At 46.4% G+C, this 18,569-nt stretch overlaps 1 protein-coding gene and 1 long non-coding RNA gene across 2 annotated transcripts; both read left to right on the plus strand.

Annotated features, from left to right (window-relative positions):
- The first annotated feature begins 186 nt into the window (after nt 1–186).
- Nucleotides 187–1,757, plus strand: LOC311372766. The gene is made up of 3 exons (XR_014642059.1): nt 187–591; nt 678–850; nt 1,257–1,757. It is a non-coding gene; the product is annotated as an uncharacterized lncRNA (long non-coding RNA).
- A 4,385-nt stretch (nt 1,758–6,142) lies between these two features.
- Nucleotides 6,143–12,317, plus strand: LOC311372770 (E3 ubiquitin/ISG15 ligase TRIM25-like). The gene is made up of 2 exons (XM_084489714.1): nt 6,143–6,389; nt 10,328–12,317. The coding sequence occupies exon 2, from the start codon at nt 10,330–10,332 to the stop codon at nt 11,485–11,487; it is 1,158 nt and encodes a 385-aa protein (XP_084345840.1). The 5' UTR covers nt 6,143–6,389; nt 10,328–10,329; the 3' UTR covers nt 11,488–12,317.
- The last annotated feature ends 6,252 nt before the right edge of the window (nt 12,318–18,569 follow it).

The raw sequence follows: 18,569 nt of genomic DNA on the forward strand, positions 1-18,569 counted from the left end.
GAGCCCTCCCACTATACAAATATAAGAAATAAAGACATATAGCCATCAGACATTAGGCCTGTCTGTTGAGGAGGACTCTCTCTCTCTCTCTCTCTCTGTCTCTGTCTCTGTCTCTCTCTCTCTCTCTCTCTCTCTCTCTCTCTCTCTCTCTCTCTCTCTCTCTCTCTCTCTCTGTGTGTGTGATAAGTTGTCATCTTTGCAGTAGGCTTGTCTTATACGGCCAATCTGTTTCACTTTGATGTGATGCACACCAAAGCTTCGTTCATGCAGTTTTGCGCAGGTTTAAAATGTTTAGCCTGACGGTGAATTGTCAGCTGTGACCGAGAGCGGTGAAGCGTTCAATAAATGTGACGCGCCGATGCATGGGTTCATGCAGTTTTGCGCAAGTTTAAAATGTTTCCGCGTAATCTGTCAGCTGTGATCAAATGCCTTTAATAAATTCCACCTTTATGTCATAAATATAACATGCCTTTGATTAATGTTTGTATGGTGCATCTAATCGAGGCCTATCTCAGGTTCAATCAGATTGGCTTTGCCCGCCTGTTTTTTCCTGTGCCTCCTATATGGACATTTGTGGCTACGCCGCTGTAGGTGAGGGTAACATACAGTGATGTTAAGCCTCCAAGATCATTTCTCAAGATGGTATTTAATGAATTAAATGCATTTCATTCATGCAGTTTACTTTCATTGGATTCCAAAAAGTTTCCAGACTACGAGTCTGAACTTCCTGTTTCGGAGAAGTCCAACCCGCTGACGCGTGACATCGACCAGGCCTCAGCCAATCACGTGGTTAGGCTGCTGAGAGCCTGCGACGCAGAGATACTCCAGGATGAGAGGAAGCCCTTTTAAGGTCATGTCAGAGGTCAGTATTCATACATTCAAACAACAACACAGCGCACTTGTCTATTGTGCTATGGTTCTGTTATAAGTTAGCTTTCTGTGTATTTGTTAACATGGACAGATATATAAATCTTTATCATCATTAAACAAGTGATCATAGTATGATGTAGTTGAAATCGTACAATACAAGCTGGTACGTCTGTGGTTACAAGAACACAACATGTTGTACCACATTATCTATCGTAGACGCCCTGAATGTTTTATTTGATTAGTTTTTCTCCTCAAAGCAAACATGCGTCTCATCTCACACTAAAGAATGTGTTAAATGTCAACCCCAGACCTGCTGAGAAACCAGCGGACTTCACAATGGTGACTTTACTGCTCATAATTGTTTATTTTGTATTCCTTCAAAACAGAAACTTCTCAGCGACAGTGTGATGAAAACCTTGCTGGCGGTCGCAGTGAAGGCGGCAGACATCCTCAAGGTCTGTTGAGGCCTGACAAATGTCTCCCTCTGTCCGACCGCCTGTCCGTCCGTCCGTCTCTGTTGGAGAATAAACGGTAGAGCTGTGTCATTGTGATTCCGCCACCAGGGAGCGCCAGACAGCCTTGTTGTACTGAGCGGCTGTGGGACGTCTGGTCGACTGGCTTTCCTCGTAGCGGTAAAATCCACTTTGTAATACCGCGTATAAGTTACACTAATATATAGTACAACTTATAGTTCCATTTATTTTTATTAGGTTTGGAGTTAAGTCAGAATGGTTGCATTAAAATAGACTTCACTGACAATGACTAGAAATTGTAAATTCAATATACATACATATATTATATTAGCCTATGCAAGCAGCTTGGTTAGGTAAGGTTTATGTGTGTATTGTATGGTCATTTGTGTGTGTGTGTGTGTGTGTGTGTGTGTGTGTGTGTGTGTGTGTGTGTGTGTGTGTGTGTGTGTGTGTGTGTGTGTGTGCGTGTGGATGATGGCTCATTTAAGCCGCCCAGTTAAAGTCACCTAGGTGGCGTGTAGTGATCGTCATGGTTACACAGATTTAAGAGCTTATTGTTGAACAAATCTATAATTTCTCTAATCCCCAAATCACCCCCAAATATGTGTGTGTGTGTGTGTGTGTGTGTGTGTGTGTGTGTGTGTGTGTGTGTGTGTGTGTGTGTGTGTGTGTGTGTGTGTGTGTGTGTGTGTGTGTGTGTGTGAATGTGTGCGTGTGTGCGTGCGTGCGTGCGTGCGTGCGTGTGTGTAGTAATGAACTGATACCTGGCTGCACGTTCACCTTTCGGAGCATGGTCCAACAGCTGGAGGAGCTGGCTGTCAATCAAAGAGACAACAGGTTAGGATGGACCAGATTCATCCAGCTGTGAAACACCCGCCCCTTCTGACTGTCACTCAAGCTACATTCAACCCAGGACCTGGAAGAATGGAACCCGCCCTAACCAATACACACTGGATCTGACCCCTGATCAATAATACATCACTAGATCAATACATCACTAGATCAATACATCAATAGATCAATACTAGATCAATACATCACTAGATCAATACATCACTAGATCAATACATCAATAGATCAATACTAGATCAATACATCACTAGATCAATACATCACTAGATCAATACATCAATAGATCAATACTAGATCAATACATCACTAGATCAATACTAGATCAATACATCGATAGATCAATGGTCACTTTCTCTTAGGGAAGTGTTCTGTGTGTGTCTCTGTGTGTGTCTCTGTGTGTGTCTGTGTGCGCGTGTGTGTGTCTGCATGTGTGTGAATGAATTTGTGTGTGTGTGTCTGTGTGTGTGTGTGTGTGTGTGTGTGCGTGTGTGCTTGCGTGCGTGTGTGCGTGCATGCGTCTGTGTGTGTGTAGCTTTGTGGGCGGTTCTATGACGATGTTGCTATTATGACGACGAGATAAATGAGCTTTGCGCCCGACGCAAATCTAAAATGGTTGGTCTGAAACCTGTAGGTGTGTTTTGGGCGTAACGTGCAATAAACCAATGAGAGTTCCATCTCCCATCCCCTTTAAGAGCCATGAGCGCATTGGACTTGACGAGTTGATATTTTGACAGCGCGTTTGCAGTCTCCGCTGAGACAGATGCACGACCACCAGTGGCGGCTGGTGGTTTTTAAAGTGAGGGAGGAAGGACTGCGCGCTTGGTTGCCATTGGCCTGCTTGCACTGTTAGTGGCGTATGGTGGCATACGTCTGTGAGAATCAAGTTGTTTCAGGGTGTTTTGGTGAAGTACAAAATAGCAGGGAGGGATAATTATGTGAATAAAATGTGTACAAATCCACCAGTGGCAGCATTGTACTTTGAAAGCTGGTGGGCAGCATGTCTTGGACTACAAGGGCAGAAGGAAAGGATGCAAAGCCAATTAGTCAAATCAGGCCTACTCTTGATTTGTAAAACTAAATAAAAAAATCTGGGCCTATCATTGGGCCTATTTTTGCCCTCAATGACTGAAGCTATTGGTTGTAATTTGGCTATGTTTATTTTCAGCTACAATTGTTTTAAGAAAAATGAAGACACAAGACCAAAAGTGATGCCATTTAAAATGCATGTATGAGTAACAAACAATTAAAAGAACAACAAGAACATAATTTCACAACTATTGACATGGGCTGTAAGCCTAACATTGTTTGAGGCAAATGTGGATGTTAATGGATGTTTGAGAATGTTGGTCATGGTGTTAAGCCAAATAAGATTGAGGGACTTCATTTATAGATCAAGTCAATCGCTGTTAGTGTTAAAGATATCAGTGACCTGGTCATACCAAACGGGATATTTTTTAAGTGATTTCAGAATAACGGCGTGTGTGTAGCTCCACGTTTTCGCCACCCTTTCAGACGGCTTGGTAACCCAACGGAGGAGTGTCGAAAAATAGGTCGACTCAGCGCGTTTATTTCGGCAAACTCTTGGCGGTGGAAACGCCAATATAAGAGAACCGAGCCGCACTGTACCGCAACGAGCAGTAGGACCGCTCGGTGGAAACGAGGCCCCCAGCAGGGCCCCCAGCAGGGCCCCCGGCAGGGCCCCCAGCAGGGCCCCCGGCAGGGCCCACGGCAGGGCCCCCGGTAGGCCCACGGTAGGGCCCCCAGCAGGGCCCCCAGCAGGGCCCCCAGCAGGGCCCCGGCGGCCCCCAGTAGGGCCCCCAGCAGGGCCCCCAGTAGGGCCCCCGGCAGGGCCCCCAGCAGGGCCCCCAGTAGGGCCCCCGGCAGGGCCCCCAGCAGGGCCCCCAGTAGGGCCCCCGGTAGGGCCCCCAGCAGGGCCCCTGGCAGGGCCCCCAGCAGGGCCCACGGCAGGGCCCCCAGCAGGCCCCCAGCAGGGCCCACGGTAGGGCCCCCAGCAGGGCCCCCGGCAGGGCCCCCAGCAGGGCCCCCGGCAGGGCCCACGGCAGGGCCCCCGGTAGGCCCACGGTAGGGCCCCCAGCAGGGCCCCCAGCAGGGCCCCGGCGGCCCCCAGTAGGGCCCCCAGGCAGGGCCCCCAGTAGGCCCCCGGCAGGGCCCCCAGTAGGGCCCCCAGCAGGACCCACGGGAGGGCCCCCAGCAGGGCCCCCGGTAGGGCCCCTGGCAGGGCCCCGTAACACGAGGGACTGTGTGCTGGGCGTGGGGGTCTTCGGGGACCAGTGGCCCCCCAGGTGGGGGCTGTGTCACGGCCCTGGTCGCCAAGTCTGATGCCGCAAAGGACCCTGGGAGAATGGGCCCCTGAGGTAGAGGTGTGTGTGGTACTAGCGGTGTGTTCCTGGTGTGTGTGATCACTATGAAGGCCCCTCTCAGGGTGGTGTGTAGGGGCCGCCAGAGCTGAGAACGGCCTTCAGCCTGAACTCTGTCTGCTCATTCCTGTGCTGCTGGAAACAATATATATAGAGCAGGGGTACAGAGTGACATGTTAGTACTAACATGTTAGTGGTTACATGTTAGTGCTAATGGTATACCCACTTTCTCTGGGACTCCAACCCGGATTCTAGGACCCAGACAGAAGTACTAATGTTCGTAGTTACATGTTAGTAGTAACCTGTTAGTAGTAACGTGTTCGTAGTAACATGTTAGTAGTAACGTGTTCGTAGTTACATGTTAGTAGTAACGTAACCTGTTAGTAGTAACGTGTTTGTAGTAACATGTTAGTAGTAACGTGTTCGTAGTAACATGTTAGCAGTAACGTGTTAGTAGTAACATGTTAGTAGTAACATGTTAGCAGTAACGTGTTAGCAGTAACGTGTTAGTTGTAACATGTTAATAGTAACATGTTAATAGTAACATGTTAGTAGTAACATGTTAGTAGTAACATGTTAGTAGTAACGTGTTAATAGTAACATGTTAGTAGTAACATGTTAGTAGTAACATGTTAGTAGTAACGTGTTAGTTGTAACATGTTAATAGTAACATGTTAATAGTAACATGTTAGTAGTAACATGTTAGTAGTAACATGTTAGTAGTAACGTGTTAGTAGTAACGTGTTAGTAGTAACATGTTAGTAGTAACGTGTTAGTAGTAACATGTTAGTAGTAACATGTCAGCTGGAGCAGCGACCAGGAGGGGATCATCCGTGTCTCCAGGCGGTCTGTTTACAAAGAGTTCTTCTCTGATTCGCTGACACCACAGCGCGGCTCAGCCAATCACTGCTGCCGACTCTTTGACTGACAGCCACACCGACACGCCCCCAAGCGGCCCTGTCATACTGAGCTAGTATCCTGTGTACTTATACTCATACTCAGCCAGTATCCTGTGTACTTATACTCATACTGAGCCAGTATCCTGTGTACTTATACTCATACTCAGCCAGTATCCTGTGTACTTATACTCATACTCAGCCAGTATCCTGTGTACTTATACTCATACTGAGCCAGTATCCTGTGTACTTATACTCATACTCAGCCAGTATCCTGTGTACTTATACTCATACTGAGCCAGTATCCTGTGTACTTATACTCATACTGAGCCAGTATCCTGTGTACTTATACTCATACTGAGCTAGTATCCTGTGTACTTATACTCATACTGAGCCAGTATCCTGTGTACTTATACTCATACTGAGCCAGTATCCTGTGTAACTATACTTATGATATACACCTGTGAGAGGTGTAGATAGTGTACATCGTTTTTATCTTTATTTTATTATTTTTATTTTATTTTGTATTTATCTCTTATATCTCTCTTTTGCTCTACTTTTGACTCTTAAGCTGCAGTGTGTGTGTGTGTGTGTGTGTGTGTGTGTGTGTGTGTGTGTGTGTGTGTGTGTGTGTGTGTGTGTGTGTGTGGGTGTGGTACAGGTAAACCATGTCATCCTCTTTAGTTAGTTAATGATTGATGGTTTTACTGGTGGCTGGTGTTCAAAGTCTCCTTCCTCATTCGATCTGTCTTCACTGTCTTCTTTAGAACTGTGTTAGCGTTCGTCTCGGTTCTCAACTCTTACTTTGTGTTTTGGTGAACACCTGAATCTCTTCCTTCGACTGATCTTCATTTCCTTCTGTGCTGTAATATTTTCACACGACAAGGGGCAGGACACGTTTTCATCACGGAGAAGCTACGGTACAGCTCGCTAAATGTCATGTTTTCTTTAGATTATTGGTCGTATATTCTCACTGTATTGATATGTTCTAGATCAGTGGTTCTCAAACTTTTTATACCGCGTACCACCTCAGAAAATATTTGTCTCGGGTTGGTCAACTGTGGTCAGCTGTACAAAGTGGTAGCACTAGAACAGACACAGAGACACACACGCACACAACAAGTGAGAACATTAAGAATAACAACAGTGTACCAACAACCTGTTTGAAAATGTAAGGCTAAATACAAATAATATTGAAAGTCGGCCAGCCCGCTGATAACTGCACTTCCATAAGCCTCATGAGACGGACGCGCCTGCCTCTGCAAACACAGTCCTGCCATGTCTACATGTAGTATACATACACTGAGGTCAGCTTCAGTCTCAGGGGGGTATTCCATCAACCAAGCTAAACGCAAAGCCGGGCTTATTTTGCTTAGCCGGGCTTCTTTCAGCTAGAGTTGCGTTCCATTAATGTGGCTTAAGGGAATCTCCGCTAAGTAACCATGGCAATTTATCCGCCCAAACTAACCTGGTCGGGAGCAGGTTAACTGTCAGGCTAACTTGAGCGGTGTTTCAGAGAAATCCATCTGTCAGCAACAAGTGTACCATCAGAAGGTTCCGCCAAGCCTAGTCCTCACAATTTTGTCATAAATGTACATATATGAAGTACAAACAGCGTATATTTTCACTAAGGGTCTAAGATTAAATGATGCAAATGAAATAATTCAATGAATTGCTATCTATTATTACTGTGGCTATTTTTTCAACACATTTCTACACTAATCTATGTATTACTGCGTAATCAGGAATCAGCGGCTGGGTGAATGGTCTAGCACTTGCCCTGTGATGTTCGTGTCCAGAGCAATTCATAGTATTCTTGGCGTTGGCTTCATTTTGTAATTCCCTTTATTCATTTTATTAATTCCCTAATTAAGAATATTCAAAGAAATGGAAAAGAAATGGCATGAAAAGTTATTTGATCTCATTATTATCTCTAGTAATCCTTCCTATATTACTATTACTTGCGTGGGGATTGAATCCCGGACGACCGGGTGCAAGTCCGACACGTTAACTCAAGACTATCTCCCTGATTCCAAATCGATAGTCAATATTAAATTAAAATATGTTACGCTTAATACTACTTATGCATTCAACAGATCGCCGATTTCTGTGCCAGGCAGCCTCCCTGTTTCTATTAATGGTTACGGTGTTCCCTGTTAGAGTTATTATATGCGTGTACTCCTCATAGACCTCCACAAGCAGCTTCTGTTCACCGCTGGAAAAGATCCCGCTCGGTCCTTTTCAGACGTTTAATCCATGATTCGACATTCACGGTTATGGGCTGGTTACATATCTCGTGAATGCGCGTATAGGATGTCTCACAGTAACGGATGTTTGCGCAAAACCAGCTGATTTTGAGCAGTTCTCCAGTGTGCGCGCGGTGCACAGCGCACACAGCGCTCCGGCTCCGTTTGCCTTTTTTTGCGCAGGTGGGGAAACGCAGGAGTAGTACAAGATACACGTGTAGTTTTGTTTTGATGACCTGACGGTGAGTTACGCAAAAGTGCCGTACCAGTTATGTGCACCCCTGATTATAACCGCGGGTGGAATTGTTGACCGGGGGGGGGGGGGGGGGGGGGGTGGGAGTTGGGTTGCAGGCGGACGGGATTGTTGACGGGGGGGGAGGGTTGGTACGTTGAGAGAGATCTAACGGGTATTTTTCTTTTTTTGGCGTGACATTTGTTGCGTGTGCGTGAGAGAGTGAGATATTTATACTTACAAATCGCATTAAAAAATAAATATAAATATAAAAATAAATTTAAAAAGCGGAATCAATTTGTGGCGCTCGTTGTTGAATTTGTGGCGCTGCACCACACATTGGTCTATGTATGGGAAACACTGGTATGTATGTATGTATGTATGTATGTATGTATGTATGTAGTAATGAATGATATTTTGGAAACTCTTTAGCGTACCACTTAATAACGCATCACGTACCACCAGTGGTACGCGTACCATAGTTTGAGAACCGCTGGGTTAACCTATTCAAGGTTATCTCTATTATGGCTGGGTATTCCCTACAACCTCACCACGTGATACGTATCACGACACAGAGGCCACGATACGATGCGCATCGCGATACACGTTGATTTTGAATAATGACCATGTCCTACACAGAATTTACTACAACAGCTGTTCTTCATTATTCTCTATGGATGGCACAACTTAAAACACTCACAATTCAGGCCCAGAGAGTAAAAAGTTTTAAAAAATTCTAATCCCAGAGTTATTAATATATGCAAATAAAATATACTTTCATTCTTAAACGTAAAATGGCATTTTCTGTTGTCTCTTATGCTTTTAGATTTTTGATGCAACAATAATATTCTGGTTTCACATGACTTTAAGTGCACTTCTATTGGCTGTAGGAATGTCCACCTGACGTACCAGTTATTTTATTTAAAAAAAACATTAAATACAGAAAACTGTTTAAACAAACTTAAAAGTGTCCTTGTACTGGCAGCTAAGGCTTCACATGTTTTCAGATTTTTGTGCAGAAACAACAGTTGATCACCATGCTCAGGTTTCAGAGCACTTCTCTGAGCTGTAACTATATCTCCAAAGTGCTTCACATATTAACATTGTCATACAATAAAAAGAAAATAATAGATAAGTAAAATAAAAAAAGAGAGTAAAATAAATAGAAATAAAGGCTAAAGTTAAAAAAGCATTTTAGAAAGTGCAATGTATTTAAATCAGATCAACAGTCTCTCTGGTATACCCACATGGTATACCCACTTTCTCTGGGACTCCAACCCGGATTCTAGGACTCTAACCCTGACAGAACTCTGGTCTCAAACCCTTCAAAGTTCATTCAGGTTAGAGGGTTCCCTGTACAATTTACAGCATTAGTTCTATGAGAATTTATAAAACGGGTGGCTTGAATCAAGCGATCTGATTGGTTCCCAACTGTTGTATATTGAGCGTATACACGCAGCTATGACGCCCGTTCAGTTTACAAAGTTCAGTATCACTCCGTGCCTAACTTGAACTGTTGTTTATTTATATATAAAAGCGATAGCATAGTTCACTGAAGCCTAAAAACATGTTGATTGCTGGAGAGGGAACGGTGCACACGGTGAGTGAACTCGATAGTAGGCTAAATTGCCGGCGAACCGAGCTACGGTCTCTAGCCTTCTCTCTGAAGGACGCTACAGTGTGTTGCATAGCAACCGCCGTACACTTTGCAGGCAGCCAGGAGGGACTACTTTTTTGTATTGGTTAAAAAAATGCTTTTCCGACTTTCTCACTTTTTCAAAATTGAGGGTGTCTATGACTTTCATTTCGCCATACTTATGTAACCGTTTTATAAAAGCAATAGATCACTTCAGTCAGTGAAATGTGCTCATTAGATCAAATCTGCAATTAATCGATTCCGGACGTCATGACTATTTGAATAACTTCCAATGTTGTGGTTTTGTGTCATTTGGATACGTTGTATTTGAACCTCTAGTTTTCAGGGACAGAAAAAGTGCTTCCATGTTAAAAGTGAAAGTGTAGCGTTGTGACACTCGGCTGTTTCAACTGGGCAGAAGTCTGAGACTTCTCACCCTATGCAAACGTTGTTTTTGGACACAAACTTATCCCATATTTGAGACAATAATTGATATAAATGTACTTTGAGAATGTATAAATCCTTTAATTTAAATTAAACTAAATAATCAGACAAACATTGTAAGGTGAGTCCAAAATATTGACCCCTCATCCTCAGTGAAGATGTCCTGTCTGCAGGACTTCATGTTGTACCTCCTATTGGATGAAGATTTCTGCTTGAAACAACAAAATATATAACGTATAAAGCACTTGCATTTGAACGAGTTCAAACTGTTATTTTACTATTGTTATCCATGTTTTCTAGGAATGGCCTCTGCTACTTCCTGGTCTGAAGAGGACTTCTCCTGTTCCATCTGTCTGGATGTGTTCAACAGCCCAGTCTCCACACCATGTGGACACAGCTTTTGCAGAACCTGTATTTCAACATTCTGGGATGACCAAGTCCAGTACAAATGTCCTGTTTGCAACAAGCTGTTCCACACAAGACCTGATCTACAGGTCAATACCTTCATATCAGGGATGGTTGATCGGTTTAGAAGTTCTGTACGAGTCAAAGAGCAGCCTTGTGTTGGACCAGGAGAAGTTCCCTGTGACGTCTGTACTGGGACCCAGCTGAAGGCTGTGAAGTCCTGCCTGACGTGTTTTACCTCTTACTGCCACACCCACCTGGAGCCTCATCAGAGAGTCGCAAGCCTGAAGAGACATCAGCTGGTCGAGCCTATGGACCGTCTGGAGGACAGGGTGTGTAAGAAACACGACCGACTCCTGGAGCTCTTCTGCCAGACTGAACAGGTGTGTGTGTGTCTGTTCTGCACAGAGGGTGACCACAAGTCCCATCCTGTTGTACCTCTAAAGGAGGAATATGAAGTGAAGACGGCCCAGCTGGGGAAGATAGAGGCTGAAGTTCAGCAGATGATCCAGGAGAGACAACGAAAGATTAAGGACATCAGAGACACAGTGGGACGTAGCAAAGCAGACGCAGACAAAGAGATAGCCGATGGTGTGCAGGTCTTCACTGCTCTGAAGCGCTCTGTTGAAAAGTGCCAGGATGATCACAACCAAACGGTTAAAGAGAAACTGAAATCCACAGAGACAGAAGCTGAAGGCCTCATCAAAGAGCTGGAGCAGGAGATAGAAGATCTGACCAATAGAAGATCAGAGGTGAAGCAGCTCTCATACACTGAAGACCACCTCCATCTCCTCCAGACCTTCAGATCCCTGAAGGATCCTCCACCCACCAGGGACTGGACGACTGTGGAGGTCCGTCCTCCGTCATACGTTGGGACCTTGAGGAGAGCCCTGGATCAGCTGAAGGAGACACTGAACATGGAGATGAAGAAGCTGCCTGACCTGGAAACAGATTTAAAGAAGTGTAAGTGTTTGTTTAGTTTGATTCATCATTTTGTTTATTTTTACGATGTGCGTGCGTTGTCAGATCATCATCATTACGTGATTGAAGCGTAGGGAGAGGACAGAGAGGCAGTGGATCGGTGGGAGGTAGTAGGCAAGAAATGCAACCCTTATTCAATCAAACAGAGCCTATGCTGCTATCCACCAACGAGGCTGTTTAGGCTTTTAACTATACGTGTTCTACTGTTAATAATAATAATAATAATTGATGAAATTTATATAGCGCTTTTCAGTGACCCAAAGAAGCTTACATTGTGGAAGACATAAAAAACACAAAAAGGGTGATGACAGTCAGGGGGACAAGGGCAGGGGCAGGGATGAAGGTGGTCATGGGTAGGGGAGGTCGTAGGCTTGGGAAAAGAGAGAGGTTTTTAGAGTGGATTTGAATGTGGGAAGTGAGGGAGAGTCGCGGACAGGTTGGGGAAGAGAGTTCCATAGTCGGGGGGCTGCCCTGGAGAAGGCTCTGTCACCGAATGTTTTCAGTTTGGAGGGTGGTACGGTTAGAGTGAGAGTGGAGGAGGATCGGAGGGCTCGGGAGGGGCGATGGGGGATGAGGAGGTCAGACAGGTAGGGCGGGGCCAGGTGGTGGAGAGCTTTGAAAGTCAGCAGGAGTATTTTGAAACTGATACGTTGTTTGACGGGGAGCCAGTGGAGAGTGTGGAGAACGGGAGTGATGTGCTCACGGGACCGGGTGTGAGTGAGGAGGCGAGCAGCAGAGTTTTGGACCATTTGGAGTCTATGGAGGGAATGAGAGGTGACGCCAGTGAGGAGGGAGTTGCAGTAGTCAAGACGGGAGGAGATGAAGGCGTGGATAAGGGATTCAGCAGCAGGGGGCAGAGGCAGTGTCTGATTTTGGCGATGCGGCGGAGGTGAAAGTAGGAGGTCTTGACAATGGAGCTGACATGGGGATCGAAGGAGAGGGTGGGGTCCAGGGTAACACCAAGATTGCGTGCCAGGGGGGAGGCGTGATGGTCGAGGCGTCGATGGTGGAGTGGAGTTGAGTGAGATGGGTCCAGTTTTATTGAGAGTGGATTTGGTGCCTATGAGAAGGAGCTCTGTTTTGTCGCTGTTAAGTTTGAGAAAGTTGTGGGTCAGCCATGTTTTTATTGTAGAGATGCAGGTTTCGATGTGGGTGAGGGGAGGGTTTTGGGTGGTTTTGGTACTGATGTACATCTGAGTGTCATCTGTGTAACAGTGGAAGTCAAGATTGAGTTTGCGGATGATGTGACCAAGGGGGAAGAGGTAGCAGATGAAAAGAAGGGGGCCGAGGACTGAGCCCTGAGGGACCCCCTGCGTGACAGGAGAGAGGGTGGACGTGTGGCCAGAGAGGGAGACGAACTGTTGCCTGGAGGTGAGGTAGGAGGTGAGCCAGTCGAGTGCGGTGCCCCTAACACCCTGTTGGCGCAGCCTTTTGAGGAGGATGGAATGGTGTACAGTATCAAAGGCTGCGCTGAGGTCTAGTAAAAGCAGGATGTTGAGGGCACCGCAGTCTGCAGAGGTGAGGAGATCATTGATGACTTTGACAAGGGCAGTTTCGGTGCTGTGAAGCGGGCGGAAGCCAGACTGGAGGGGTTCATAGAGGTTGTTTGACTGGAGGGGTTCATAGAGGTTGTTTGACTGGAGGGGTTCATAGAGGTTGTTTGACTGGAGGGGTTCATAGAGGTTGTTTGACTGGAGGGGTTCATAGAGGTTGTTTGACTGGAGGGGTTCATAGAGGTTGTTTGACTGGAGGGGTTCATAGAGGTTGTTTGACTGGAGGGGTTCATAGAGGTTGTTTGACCGGAGGTGGGTGTGGAGTTGGGCGGCGACAATGCGTTCCAGAGTTTTGGAGAGGAACGGCAGGTTGGAGATGGGGCGGTAGTTGGAGAGGTTGGCTGGATCAAGGGTGGGCTTTTTGAGGATGGGGGTGATGGAGGCAAGTTTGTAGACAGAGGGAACATGACCAAGAGATAGGGACTGATTGAAGAGGGTGGTGAGGTGGGGGATGAGGACAGGGAGGCAAGCCTTGGTTAGAGTCGTTGGGAGGGGGTCGAGAGAGCAGGTGGTTGTCTTGGACGCAGTGATGATGTCCAAAATGTGGGAGGAGTCAACAGGGGAGAAGGCAGTGAAAGAAGGGAAGGGTGGGTGGTCAGGGAGGGGGGGGGACAGGAATGGTGGGGGTGGAGGAGTTACTAACGGCGGCAGTCAGGGAGCTGTTGATTTGGGAGATTTTATGGTTAAAGGCGAGGAGGAAAGAGTTACAGAGGTCAGGTGAGGAGGGTGGATTAATGTCCGGCGGCTGGAGCAGTTTGTTGACGGTGGAGAACAGGATGCGGGGGTTCCGGTTGGTGCTGTTGATGAGGGTGGAGAAGTGGGCGGATTTAGCAGCATGGAGAGCGTCACGGTAGGAGGAGATGTGATGTTTGTAGTAGGGATGTCACAATACCAGAAATTTAGTAGTCGATACCAATACCAGTGAAATTCCATGATTCTCGATACCCAATTCGATACCACGGTCAAAAACAAAACAATAAATCCCATTTACTTTATTTATTAAAAACATTTAAACATTCCAAAAAACAGTGGCACTGGCATGTAGCCTTCAAGTAATGAATAAAAATAAACCACTATTAACATTACAAAAAAAGAACAGTGGCATGTAGCGTTCAAGTAATAATAATTTTAAAAAAATAATAATACGCGCTGAAAGCAGGCAGTCATGCAGCTATGCGGCTGGCGTTTACACTTGCGTGCATGGCGGGGTTTAAAACATAACTTCCAACCTAATATTAAGTAATATAACGCAGGTGCGCAAGGCAGCCACAGGAGACGCCAACATTGTTTTCAACTGCTCGGTACCGCGCCGTATTAATTAACCAAGTTTTGAAAAGAAAAAGTATTTGAAGCGAATAAGCAACGCTGTTTTTGATTTGTTTATTTGGTTTTGAACGAATAATTTTGGATGCATGCATCGGCTTTGAGTTGGTTTGTTTACTTTGAAATTGCATACACTCGCAACACACACGCATACGCGCACACGCACGCACACATTCACCACCGCACCTACTACAACCTGCCGATTGAAACATTGAAACGGGTCCCGTCTGAAACAGTCGCGCGGCGCAGCGTTCCAAACGCAAAGTACTTCAGACGCGACTCTTGTTATTCTTTTTATCGACGAGTCGATTTATCGACCAGTCTTCCATGTTCCTGTGTAGGTGTATATGCTGCCCACGTGACGTCCAGAGGAATTGCATCCTCGGTACCTACGGTACCTACGGTACTAAGAAAAACAAGTACCGTCACGTTTTTTGAATTTTAGTATCGACTTGGTACCGAAGTATCGGTTCTCGTGACATCCCTAGTTTGTAGGCTTCGGCGTGAACGGTGAGGCGGGTTCGCTTGCATAACCGCTCGAGTTGGCGGCCAGTCTGTTTCATGGTGCGGAGTTCCGGGGTGTACCAGGGGGCGGAGTTAGTGAATGAGACAGAGGAAGTCTTCCAGGGGGAAAGGGAGTCAAGGGAGTCAGAAAGGATGGAGTTGAGCATGATGGCATAGTCGTCAGGGGAAGAGGGGGCAGAGTCAGGGGGGAAGGCAGAGGACATGAGCTGGGAGAGTGAGAGTGGGTTGACTGGTTTGATGTTGCGGTAGGAAATGGAGCGCTTTTTGGGATTATGGGGTGAGGGTAGAGGAGCGGAGAAGAGGATGCAGAGATGATCAGAGAGTGGGAAGGGGAGAGGATGGGGGTTAGATACGGGTAGGGAGGCGGAGCAGACTATGTGGAGGATATGGCCTTTGGTATGGGTGGGGATGTCAATGTGTTGGGTGAGGTGGAAACAGGTGAGAAGGGAGAGGAAGTCAGATGTCAGTGGGGCGGTCGGCTTGTCCGTGTGGATGTTGAAGTCACCGGTAAGTAGGAGGCGGGAAGAGAGAGAGGACGCAATGGTGAGGAGTTCAGACAGTTCAGAGAGAAAAGATGGGTGTGGCTTCAGAGGACGGTAGATTAGAACAGTGGTGATGGAGTTGGGGAGGGAGAAGGCAAGGTGTTCAAAGGATGAGATAGATGGGAGGTTGAGGTTCAGTTCAGTGATGGACAGGGATTGTTTATGAAGAACGCCAACGCCTCCCCCTCGGCCAGAGAGGCGGGGTTTGGCAATGTAACTGTAATTGGAAGGAGTGGCTTGATTGAGAGCGTAGAAGTCCAGGGGCTGTTGCCATGTTTCACAGAGGAGGAGCAGATCCATGTTATTGTCCAGTAGCAGTTCAGATATAACGGCTGATTTGTTGGAGAGGGAGCGACAGTTCAGCAGTGCGAGGGAGATGGATGGGGGGGCAGGGGAGGGGGAACGGAGGTTAGTGAGGTTGGCAGTACGGCAGGTGGGGGTGACGGGGGGGCGAGAGTTAGTCCAGAGTGAGGGGATGGGTGAGCCATGGGGGAGGTGTTGGTTGCGAGAGGGGCCAGAACCTGGATGGATGTAGCGGCGTCGGCGGAGGATTCCGGCTGTGCTGGCTGCAGGGGCAGCAGCAGCAGAGAGACGATGGTTATTGTTGAGGCGGTGAAGGTCAGCGGCGGTGTAGCTGAGTGGGCCAGAAGTTGGTGGAGTAGAGGAGAGAGTCCTAAGAGTCTGGTGTAGCAGGAGTGATAATCCAAGGTGGAGACGAGACAAGACGGCGGATGAAAGAAGGCCAGGTAGTATATTGGTGGTGGCTAGTAGCTGATTGGCTAGAAGCAGGGAGGCAGTGATTTGTGTTTTGTTGTGTAAGACTTGCGTGGATTTCTGACTAAAACTTTGCGGACGCCAAAATCTGGAAAGCTGATGCTCACAAAAAAATCTGGATGTATCAATCCTTGCGTAAGCACGATTTCACACAGATTCTCTTTGTACATCCCAATTAACGTGAAATTGAGCGCACATGCACGAGCCGTCTCTCCACCCATTTCCATCTCCACCCGTCTCCTCCCTCATTTAATATGCTAATTTGTATAAATAAACCTGCAGTAGTGCGCTTGTTAGGAGAAAGGAGAAAATGGAGAAAAAATAACTTTAGTGAATGCGAGGTGGAGGTGCTGATTTCGGAGGTAGAGGCCAGAAATAAGATCTTGTGTGGCTCTCTTTCCTCCGGAATCAGCACCAAAAGCAAAAAACTGGCGTGGGAAAACGTTGCCAGGTCGATCAATGAGGTTGGGGACCGAAAGCCGAACTGTGGCTGACATTTAAAAAAGTGGTTCGGACAACGTCCACTATTGTAGTCCACTATTGTAGTCCACTATTGTAGTCCACTATTGTAGTCCAGTATTGTAGTCCACTATTGTAGTCCACTATTGTAGTCCATTGTTGTAGTCCATGAGGGAGAGAGAGAGGCCGTTTCTCAATGTGGGTTCTTGTCTGTACTTGTGTACTTTGCGTTCTCGTGAAACGTCATCAGTCGTAGCCCAAGTACTGTTCCAATTCCAAGTACGCATCAAGTCAAGTACAGTCGTAAAAACCCTTGTGTGTGTTCTCCATGCGTTCTTAAACTGGCCGTTCCACCGAGGACGCATCGGAGGTGACTTGTGTGGACTTGGACCGTTAAATATCCCAGGATGGATTTCGCATTACCATGTTTTAAAATATTAGTATGTAAGCTATAATAATAGGCTATATATAGGAACATTTGACATATATAACAAAAATGTAGGCCTATTCATTCAAAATATTGACATACTATTTTAAAATTAAAGAGGCTGGGGTTTTGTTTAATATAATTTGTTTTTATTGTATAAGTCGCTGATAGAGGAAACCCATCACAACGGCAATGAAAATCTTGGTCGGATCCATCCGATCGTGTGTGTGTGTGTGTGTGTGTGTGTGTGTGTGTGTGTGTGTGTGTGTGTGTGTGTGTGTGTGTGTGTGTGTGTGTGTGTGTGTGTGTGTGTGTGTGTGTGTGTGTGTGTTCTAATCTGTGTCATTTCTCGCTCATTCGTTATTATTATTATATCAATAGTCTACTCTCCAACTACATAGCCAGTTAGGCACGCGCATCTGTACCCTACATATAAAAAGTTGTGTGAATAGCTTATACACACGATAAGCATATCTTTTCATTTATATTCATTCAAAATATTGACATACTATTTTAAAATGAAAGAGGCTGGGGTTTAGTTTTATATAATTAGTTTAAATTGTTCAGTAGTATATGCCTACATGAGGCCGTAAAGCAGTTAACAGAGCTGAGGTGATGACGTCATCGAGACCGCTGCTGTTCCAATTGTAGGTGCGTACTCGCGTCCTCGGAAGTCTGTACTTGGAAGTCCGGACTGATTAAATATTATTGAAGATACAAATGTGTAGATTTGTTTAATAGTTTGAATGATGGTAAACGGTTGAATTTTGACCAAGTTATGATGGCTTAAGTGGATGAAGTGTTGAAGAGTGTGTGTGTGTGTGTGGTGTGTGTGTGTGTGTGTGTGTGTGTGTGTGTGTGTGTGTGTGTGTGTGTGTGTGTGTGTGTGTGTGTGTGTGTGTGTCCTCGGATTTAGCATCCTAGCATATCTAAGATGTCAATGCTTCCAGCAAGTACTAGTGATGATGATGAGGATGAAGATGAAGATGCAGAAGGGTTCAGTAGCTCATCATGTCTTGTTCTCCGTCAGATGCCTGTGAACTCACACTGGACCCAGAACACAGCCCACAGACGACTCTCTCTGTCTGAGGACAACAGAAAGGTGACGCGGGTCAGAGAGGACCAGTCGTATCCGGATCACCCAGAGAGATTTTACTCCCAGCCCCAGGTGTTGTGTTAGAGAGGCTCTGACTGGCCGCTGTTACTGGGAGGTAGAGAGGAAAGGATGGCGTTGAGATAGCAGTGACATACAGAGGAATCACAAGGAGAGGAGAGGAGCGGTGATGACAGCGAGCTTGGAAGAGAACAACAAGTCCTGGGGTCTTGTTTGTCATGATGGTGGTTACTCTGCCTGGCTACAACGGTAGTCAGACAGACATACCTCTCCGCCCCGCTGGCTCTACCAGAGTAGGAGTGTATCTGGACAGGCCTGCTGGCACTCTGTCCTTCTACAGAGTGTCCCCAGGTGGAGGAAGGGTCCTCAGACACACTGACACACATCCACACCTTCAGGACCTCCTTCACCAGGAGGACCTCCTCCCTGGGTTTGGGTT

The sequence above is a fragment of the Micromesistius poutassou genome (assembly GCF_964030765.1).
Source record: "Micromesistius poutassou genome assembly, contig: SCAFFOLD_3254, whole genome shotgun sequence".
NCBI lineage: Eukaryota > Metazoa > Chordata > Actinopteri > Gadiformes > Gadidae > Micromesistius > Micromesistius poutassou.